We start from the raw sequence: 10,101 nt of genomic DNA on the forward strand, positions 1-10,101 counted from the left end.
TGCATTATTCGTATATCTCTCGATGGAAATATTGTATTTTTTTCGATATCAGTCTTTTTAATTTTTAATTGGTCTGTACGTTATTTTGAACCAAAAAAGTAATTTTTATCCCAATTTATGCCGGCCCGACCCATTTCTGCTCTCCTTAATATATTTTCTATAATTTTAGGACTGTATGGAGAACAAATCGTGATATTACAATATTTTGCTCATGCTGCTGAACTTTTGGTTCTCTGCAAGCGAAAACTGACTCCGAATTTTGAAGGAGGCTTAGTCTCGTGCCTTTCTCTCGTAATTAACATTACTTCTTACCTCAGTGATTCTACTTTAATGGACACTCTTCATGTAAGAAGGGCTTAAATTTTATTTTCTAGCAGAATATATCGAATAATTGATTGATAAATTAATCATTTAATGTTCTCTTCAAATGTTTCTTTCTTTATAGGAAACAATTGTGAAAGCTATTTTGCATCCCAGTATTAGAATACTATCGACGACGAGATATGCATTTCCTAATGGAGCAATAGCTCGGGCAACATTGGCTGAAAAATATCTCCAAGCACTGTATATACTTAGTGCACGTTTGGGAGTAGTAATTACTAAAAGTCACTTGGCGGTTCCGATCCAAAGATTTTTTCTCGCTTTTGATAAAGTTTTTTATATAAGTAATAATGAAGCGAAAACTGTAAGTCAGAAGTTTTCTGTGAAAGATTATGATGAAAAGTGAGTAATATTAGAATCATTTATCAATCTGTGATTGAAGATTTTAATAAATTGATAATCTTTTCATTTTAGGAATAATACTTTGTCTCCTAGTAATCCAGGGGAAGGGACTGCTGTAGAATTCACGGATTCTTACTCTCCACCGATTATAGAAAGCGACGAGGCTCTCGATCCTCAGAGAAATAAAGTCAGATCCTAATACTTTAAATTAAAATCAATAAAATTGATGAATTATGAATCTTTTTGTAATGGACGAAATTAAATTTGCAGGCGTTCGAAGAATTAAAGATTGTTTTCACAGCCGAGTTAGCACACAAGGCTTACGTTCTTTTTTACCGTTTCTTTGGAGACGGCTTTATGGAACAAATTCTAAAGAATAATCAGTTAATTCGAATCCTTTGTCAGGATCACGAACAGACAATGCGGTTAACATCACCTGCCTCTGGTACTCAAAAATAAAATATTAAGTGAAATCAAAATTTTATTTTAAATTCGTAAACCTAATTTAAAATTTTTTTAAAGATGATACCTATAACGACGTCTTCTTTGTCGAGAGTGAAGATTTCGAGTATCAAGATGGCTTCGATAAGGAAACTGGTTTTGGAAATATTGCAGTGATTGGAAATCGAATCGAAGTACAGGTAATTAAAAATAAATGTGTAACTTTGAAACATTTTATGCAGAAAAGAGGAACGAACTCGGTTTGTAGCGGTCCTAAAAAATAAAATTAAATAAAAACTCTCCAAATCTTAAAAATCATATTAAAATGTTTATGAAATTTCTTAAATTACTTTGAAGAATTCGTGAAATTCCATAAAATGGAAATCTTAAAAATTCCTTGATATATTTTTAAATATCCTATACAATATTTCAAATTCTTTGAAATCCCTTTAAATAATTGATATCTCTTTTTGAATCTTTGACATTTTGTTAAGTTCCTTTGAATCATTAAAAACACCATAAAACCTATGCAAAAATTGATTTCCTTAAATCTCTGGAAATCTCGAAAATAATATTAAACCTCGTAATTAATTTTTGTATAATTCCTTTGAGCATTCCTTAAATTAATACCGAGACGGTCGATTAATCTTAGCCAGCTTCTGGTTAAGAGATGAATAATAATTAGATTTTTTCAGAAGGACAACTTTTCACCTAAGTCGCAATCATTTTCTGAAGGAGCAGCTGCAATGCGGGAAGCAAATTTAACAACGGGTCGACAATTGCGAGGAAATTGGCTGGCTTATTGGGAACATGAAATTGGCAGGCCAGACAAAGATACAACTTTAAATATCAAGCAAATCAAGCTTCAAACTTTCAGTGGTCATGGCAATAGTATCAGAGGCATTTGCGCTTTAGACAATGAAAATAGTTTCATGAGCGGCTCAAGGGATAAAACTGTTAAACTCTGGAGTTTGAGAAGCCAGGTGATTTCTAAATGTGTTTTAGAGTCAATGGAATTAGAAGTATTATAATTTAGATGAGTTTTTCAAATTTAAATCAATGAAACTCTAATTTTAATGTCTGTTATGGTTTCTAGGGAGATGGAAGTACCGTTTCTTCTTGCCAGTATACATACACGGGACATAAAAAGTCCATTTTAGGGTTAATATTTCTTGAATCTTTGAGGTACGCAGTCTCCTGTGATGGGAATATTCATTGCTGGGATCCCTTCATGGGCTCGTTACTGGGATGTCCAGAAAGTCCTCGCCCAGCGCCTGTTAATACTCTTGTAGCAAATCCTGCCCCTTCGACTACAATACTCGCTGCCACCACCGAAATCACTTTGAGAGTAATTGATTGCAGAACATTCCAATACGTAAATGAAATGAAGGTAAGTTTCAGGTTTCCGTAAAAGAAACCATAAAAAACATTTCATTTTTAACTAATGATAATAATTATTATTGTAATTATTATTAGTCACACGAAAATTTTTTCCAATTATGGGCCATCCATAAACCACGTTACTGCCTCAACAATTTTAGGACATTTTTCCTTCCCCCCTTCCCCAAAAGTAACGCAGCCGTTGAATTTTCAAACAAAAATGATAAAAATTCAATAAAATATTTAAATTTTCAAAACAAATACAAATTGTTTACAAGACAGTTGAATTTTCATTCAAAAGTTTATTTTGAACCAAAAAAGACGACTTTGCTACCATAAATTATGAATTTCAAACAAAAGCGTAAAGTTTTTAAGCCAAAAAGTCGAATGTTTTAGAAAACAGAGGACTTTTTAATCGGAAAAGATTAATTTTCTAGACAAAATTTTAATCAAGAAAGATGAATTTTCAAATTAAACGTTGACCTTTCAACAAACAAGATTTCCACTATCCTAGCATGACCGTGACGTCATGCTACAATACTCACTATTCCGCTAAGTATTTGAGTCGTTTGTTGATTTTATTATATTCATTTTTAGTTGGCAAAATGTACTATTTCCAGGAAATGTTATATTTGTCACGTCGTACGTTAACAAATACACTGACATGCATGAAGGCTAACTGAAAGTGACCTTTTCAGCTCCACATGTGCCGAAAAGCGTGGGTCTATTTAAAGTTACATAGTATAAAACTTGTAATATTTCATTAATAAAAAATCATTTAAATAAATAAATTATTTGTTTGAATTAATTTAAATAATGTTTAAAAATTTGTTTGAAACATTTGTCTGTATCATTATTAATATTGACAGCATTTATTGATTTCAAATAAACTCTCTCTTTTCGGAACCTGCGAGGTTGAAAAAGTTGCTTACAGCGCCCTCATCAATACAAGAAAGGGGCAGCTAATGGACGTCGCTTGACAAAAATAACTTGAAAGTCGTGGTAGCGATGGAGTTCCCTACAACCTTTCAATTCCAGTCTACGTTTCAAGACCGTTAAAATAGGCGGAAGTTCACTTTATATGAATTTCCTACCAAATAGTTGGATCTTCGACAAAAAAGATTAATTTTCTATCCAAAAGAGACGTATTTTCAACAAAATACATCAAGTAGTTGATTAACAAAATTGTTGAATTTCAGACCAAAACGATGAATTTTTGACCAAGAACATTAATTTTCTATAAAAAATACAAATTTCTAACTTATCCAATATTAATAATAAAGTTTTAAACAAACATGGAATAGTTTAATTTTCAGATAAAAGAAGAATAATATAAACAACAAAAAAATGAATGTTTAACCATTTTTTTAAATTGTAATGAAAAAGATAAATTTTCGACCAAGAAGATTAATGTTATATCAACAAAATATGAATTATGAACAAATTACAGAAATTTTTAACAAAATTATTTAATTTTGAAGCAAAACAAAAATTATTTACAAAAAAGTGGAAATTTGTAACCCAAAAATATGATTTTTTAACTAAAAAGTTCAGTTTTCAACCGCATAGTTAATTTTCTACAAAACTGTAGAATGTTAGCATAAAAGTTAATTTGAAAGCAAATCGTTAAATTTTGAAATATAATTATGCATTCTCACTAACGAAAAAAAAATTCTTACAAAGCAGTTCAACTTTAAGTAAAATAATCTACTTTTCAACTAAAAAAATGATTTCTCAACGAAGCATGTAACAGTTGATATTTCAACCGAAAAATTGCATTTTTGTTTAAAAAAAAATTAAAATAACATATTTCAATCAAATAATAGAATTTTTAACCAAAAGAGAGGAATTCCGAAAGAAAAATATATTAGTAGCCTTTTTAATAAAAAAATTAACTTTTACCCAAAAATATAATTGGATTTTCTTACTGGGTTTATGTTCTAAATGTTTTCTAAAATGGTAATATTATTTCCTCTTATAACCCACTCCATCCTTATTACCAACCTTAGTTTTTAGCCCCCCCCCCCTCCCTCAAACTTGTACTGTAGTTTATGGAACGTACCGCCAGGCCACTTTCTCTTTTAGAACTACACCACTTCTTATTACTGATCTCGTATATTTTCTTAATTGAATTAATATACAAAATTTACTGTTTCTTCTTTGTACAAAAATAGCCTTTTTATTTCAGGTGTCAATGAACCCTACGGGTCTGATAAGATGTATTGCTGTGGCTCCAAGTGGAAACTGGGTAGCTTTAGGCCAAGCTTCTGGTTTCCTAACTATTTTAGACATTCGTACTGGACTTATTATTGCCTCTTGGAAAGGCCACGATTGCGAAGTATGTACAAATATGCATTAAAAAAATTTTAATTAACTGTTGAACCATACGAAATTACAGGGTGGTAACTCAAAATTCAAAACAAATTTCGTGTTTTTAGCTATTTTTCGAGGACATGCAAATTTTCTAATTCAAGCCTTCAACACTAAAAAATAATGGTTTTGAAGTATTAAATCAAGAATTTCTGTAATAACGAATCAACTGCGTAACTATATTCCATCTGAAGTTCTTCTAATTGAAAATGAAACACCCGACACTGAACAATTGCAAACTCAAAAATTGAGTATTGTACAACTCCGAATTGAAAGTCTTTGCAGTCTGTCAATTAGATTTTACTCTAAGATTAAGCATTCTTAATTGTAAAATGTCACAAATTTAGGCTTAGAGATTCGAATAAATCAAACTTTTGAGCTTTAAAAATATGACAATTTCCAAATATAAAAAATTTAAAATTGTAGATTTACTTTAAAATTGTGAATGATAGAATCCATCAGAATTGAACATTTCAAAATTTAGTTTATTTGAAAGTAATACTTTAAAAACTGAACAATTTTACGTGAAGGGCAATGCAAATTTGACAGATTTGTAAAAAAGGACTACAAATTCAATTTTAAAAAAGTTAGGACTTTAATTTTGGCATTGTACTAGATGGAGCGGTTTAAATAAAAAATTACATCATTTGTCAATTTTTAGTCATAAGTAAATGATTCAATTATAAAATTTAACAAAATTAAAATCTGAAAATATTCAATTTTGACAGTTTTAAAATTAATATAAAATAATCCAAATATTATCATTAAACTTGAAGTATTTAAACTTGAAACTTAACTCAAGTAACTCAAACCTAATTTATTTATTGTTAACTATTGAAGTTTCAAAATGTCAAATTTTTAATATTTAGATTTGAAATGATTTATTTTTAAGTATTTCAATTACGAACTATTAAATCTAGAAGTGTTAAATTCATAATATTGTTGAATTTTGAACGCCGTACATTTGAAGTTATCAAATTTATCTAGTTTTGACATAAAACCTTACAACTGTGAATATTATAAATAAAAAAACTCAAAATTAAAATGATCAAAATCAAGTCTTGAGTATTAAACGATTTTGAAAATTTTTTTTTTTAAAGATTTGAGTCATTAAAAAATTTGTTTTAAAAAATGAAATAAGTCAAGTTGTAAAATGTAGGGGTGCAATTCCGAATAGGTGAACGTGACGATTTCCTTCACACTGCGTATACTTATGTATTTTGACGCGCTGATTACGAAAATGATAGTGAAAATTGGCGACTCGGCGATTTTCATGGTGAAATTGCGAAAAAACCATAAAAAATATGTTTTTTTTTGCATTTATCTCAGCCAATATGCAAAATCTCGCAAAATGTTGCGTACCTACTCACGCTTTTCACCACGGGAAGGTTGGAGTATTTTGAAAAGAATTTTCTTTGTATTTTTTAATTTTTTAACTGTTTTTTTTACTTTTATGATTTTTAAATATATTTTAATCTATTTTAATTAGAAATCCTGAGTATATTCTATTTATTGTCTTGATTGTATACTCCTTATAAGTTTTTTTTTATAATACTCTGCTGAGTATATTTATTATATTTAGTGGAAACTGTTTCTCGAGAAATCGATTGATTGTTTATAATGCTGCTTTCCCGGATCGTTTGTTCAAAATAAAAATTTAACGCAAAACAATACGTAATGAGCATACAGGCCGCTGCAGAAATGCGGCACCTCTCAAACCACGTGTTTTCTGTAACGGTAATACTGTGACGATATTTGTGTATTTTATAACAAAGGAAGGATCCACAAACATGTTCAGGCTCCACAAGAGTCATCTTCTTCTCATGTTTTGAGCAAAATCGTTCAGATGGAAGTAATTCGATTTGTCGCAACCACTGAAGAGTTGTTTCCCTTTCTTGGAGAATCTTAGATGAACTAAAAATATTATATGTTTCATCCATCTTGACGAGGCCTCAAGAGAGAAAAATCTCGAAAATAATATTGCACGCAAGAAACACACGCCCTTAAGTACTATGAGCGCGGATGGTGGAGAAAGACCTGTCGCTAATTGCATTGAAATTTGTTACATTTCATCAGATATATCTGTGACTTTCTCGGAAACTATTACTCGTAGAAAAAATGTATCATATCAGAAATGTGTATTTCGATAAGATTCACAGAAATAATGTAAGGTCACACCCCTGCCCCTTTTCCCACGCGTCATGGGGGACGGGAAGGCACCCATGTGACTGAAACCAGAAAAAACTTAGGAAACGGGTTCAATTACGCGTATAAGACGGGTTGATGACACTGGGGGACGGTTAACATTCGAAAACGAAGAAAAGAGCATGATTTTTATGTTTTTTTTTTCATAAAAATCGAGATATCACTAATTTTCTCGAAAACTATCACTCGTACAAAAAAATGTATCCTACAAAAAATGAGTATTTCTGTAAGATCTACAACTTTTATTGGAAGCATTTTGCGAGATTTTGCATATTGGCTGTGATAAACGCAAAAAACTACATTTTTTTTATGGTTTTTCCGCGATTTTACCATGAAAATCGCCTAGTCGCCAATTTTCACTATCATTTTCGTAATCAGCGCGTCAAAATACATAAGTATACGCAGTGTGAAGGAAATAGTTATGTTCACCTATTCGGAACTTTATCCTCCCGGGCATTATTGTTTCGTATATATCAGATAAAATTAAAAAATGGCAGAACATTAAAAAAAATGTCTAAATACTTCATTGAATTTAATACTTTGCAGATTTTGCAGTTACAAGTTTTAAATGAAACAACGCTGATCAGTTCTTCTCTGGATCAGACGATAGCAGTATGGAGTGCATCTGACGGAAAATTGAAATTTCACATGAAGTAGGCTCACAATTCCCAGTTTCTTAAATATCCCTTCCGTTGGGTTTGTTGAATAAATGCCTTTAATATTGTTATTATTTCAGGGGCGTTACAGAACCAGTTCATTGCCTTGCTGTTTATGAACAACAACTCGTCACCGGAACAACAGCAAATCGCATCGGTGTTCACGCTTCAATAGACATCACTGCCCCTTATTCATCCTCAAAGTTAAGATCAGATGCTTTTAAAGGCATCCTAACTTCCATGACTGTTCTATCTCTTAACAGGTTATTGCTCTTGGGAGCAGACAATGGCATTATTACTTTACTATGTTAATACGGTATTAGAAAAAATAAGTAAGTAGGCATAATAATTTGTACATAAATCAAAATAGGTAAAATGATGACAGAAAAATGTAACTACGAAATTCTTGGAAATTGAACAAAAATTGACGATCAAATTTAGACAACACACTCTTAAATGACTATTCAAAATAAAAATTAAATAAAATAAAAAAGAGTAAATTACAATCAAAAAACATTTACAAAAAATCTACTAATGTTTCGTTCTTGGTTTCGGTATTCATTCAACACCCTTTTAAACATTAGTAAAGTTTTTTAAAAAGTTTTTAAGAGTGTATGTTAAAGATGCGTTTGTTAGATTCTTGTTTTTTCCCCCAAGAATTTCGCATTTAAATTTGAATTAAGGACGTTAAAGAGAAATTCTTGTTTGTTTTGAATTTAATTTCTAATTGTAATAGCGAATGTATTGTATATATGTATAATAAGTGGGTGAATATACTATAAGTGTAAATGCCACAATTAAGTGTGGATAAAAAGAAACACGATAGGGCTTCGATATAATCTTTCTAGTCGAATCTTATAGAAAAAGAGAACATCTTAAAATCTTCGACCACCGATAGTAGTATGTTAAGGTAATCTTGGCAGATTTCCACGTTCCTGAATATTTTTTACGTTATGACATATACAGTTTAGGAGGAAGAGCCCACGTCTTTGTTATTAATATTTAATAGCAAATATTTTTAAATAAAAATAGTTATGAAAGTGCGATCCTTTTCCTAAAATACAGAAGGAAAATAGAATATCTGAAAGATCGAAAGGTCTGGGTTTCTTACTTTTCAGGTTATATATTTATGAAATCAACGAAGAAGCTCAAATTCTTTGTTGGAAACAATGGGAGAAAATAAAATGTTGTAATAAAATTCATTTATTCCTTAACCGAGAGAAAAAGTACAGAATTGACCAGTAAAATCTTTTTCTTAGCCCCTTTTTCAAATTAAGTTTACCGCGTGTTTATATCCATTCTCGTTCTCAAAACAGCGACGACTTTTTTTGGCGATAATTTGAAAACTCCGACATCAGCTAGTACTTCCTTCGTGTCGTTTTCGTTCTCATTCTCTAAAGTTTCCATCAATAACATTGCTGATCCTAAGAGCATGTTCAGTAACGTACACACTTCCCGCATTCTGTAAATCAATCAGAATAATTACTATTTATGAATAAATAAGTGTTCGGATTTAAGGTCATTGAATGAAAACAAAAAACAAATCTTGATAGTCAAAATTATTATTGGCAACGTTTTGAACTTCATGTGGTTCTTTTTCAAGCCTAAATTCAAGAAATTATTTTATTAATATAAATAAAGTTAAACATTTAAAATATATGTATAAAAACACGCGTAAGGTAAAATTGTTACCTGAAAACGTCTTATTGAGTAGCTTGGAAGTTGAAAGATGAAATTAAAAGTACTTATTGTTCTCCAATTTTTGAGTCAAACTTATCATCCATCAAATGCATTGTTCTTCATTTTAGAGTAAAATGAAGTAAATTAAATTTTTTATGTTATATTAGTGTTGTGAACAACATTAATATGAACTGTAAAAAATTAAAATTCAAAGTTAGGAAGGAAAGTAAAGAAATAAATAATTTTTACAGTTCATAATAATGTTGTTTACAGCACTAATATAATACAAAAAATCTGACCGCTTTGCGGGCACTCGCAAGTTTGAGCGCGCGACGGTTCAATCTCGCTCTTCGCGCTCGATAATGGGTTTCCTTGCTCATCGCGCTCGGATATTTATTCCTTGTATTTGGAATGCTTGAAAAAAACGTTATCAAAGAGATCTCTTTTAGATGGCAGTATTTATATGCGTCTTCATATTCTGAATTGTCTACTTAATTAAGTATAGTCAAAGATTAAGTTTCTCAAAGCTCTGTAGGCTTTTTTTTTATTATTATTATTACACCATTAAGCCATTTCCCTTCCGGGGTAGGCGTGACTCACTCGGCAGGGGAAAGGAGTAGTGTGTGGATGGGATAGAGATTTTTCA

At 30.7% G+C, this 10,101-nt stretch overlaps 2 protein-coding genes across 2 annotated transcripts in view; one reads left to right on the forward strand and one right to left on the reverse strand.

Annotated features, from left to right (window-relative positions):
• The window catches only part of LOC117170491 (WD repeat-containing protein 81), a 36,402-nt gene extending 28,315 nt beyond the window's left edge, over positions 1-8,087 (forward strand). Inside the window, exons 14-23 of the mRNA XM_033357212.1 lie at positions 170-345; positions 446-723; positions 796-910; positions 994-1,168; positions 1,246-1,364; positions 1,860-2,147; positions 2,261-2,554; positions 4,733-4,882; positions 7,666-7,772; positions 7,856-8,087. Of these exons, the coding sequence (XP_033213103.1) occupies positions 170-345; positions 446-723; positions 796-910; positions 994-1,168; positions 1,246-1,364; positions 1,860-2,147; positions 2,261-2,554; positions 4,733-4,882; positions 7,666-7,772; positions 7,856-8,087 (1,934 nt within the window). The remainder of the gene's footprint in view (positions 1-169; positions 346-445; positions 724-795; positions 911-993; positions 1,169-1,245; positions 1,365-1,859; positions 2,148-2,260; positions 2,555-4,732; positions 4,883-7,665; positions 7,773-7,855) is intronic.
• An 873-nt stretch (positions 8,088-8,960) lies between these two features.
• The window catches only part of LOC117170493 (RAD50-interacting protein 1), a 15,678-nt gene continuing 14,537 nt past the window's right edge, over positions 8,961-10,101 (reverse strand). Inside the window, exon 12 of the mRNA XM_033357216.1 lies at positions 8,961-9,237. Coding sequence (XP_033213107.1) covers positions 9,054-9,237 — 184 coding nt within the window. The 3' untranslated portion in view covers positions 8,961-9,053. The remainder of the gene's footprint in view (positions 9,238-10,101) is intronic.

The sequence above is a fragment of the Belonocnema kinseyi genome, chromosome 4 (genome assembly GCF_010883055.1).
Source record: "Belonocnema kinseyi isolate 2016_QV_RU_SX_M_011 chromosome 4, B_treatae_v1, whole genome shotgun sequence".
In the NCBI taxonomy this organism is placed as follows: Eukaryota; Metazoa; Arthropoda; class Insecta; order Hymenoptera; family Cynipidae; genus Belonocnema; species Belonocnema kinseyi.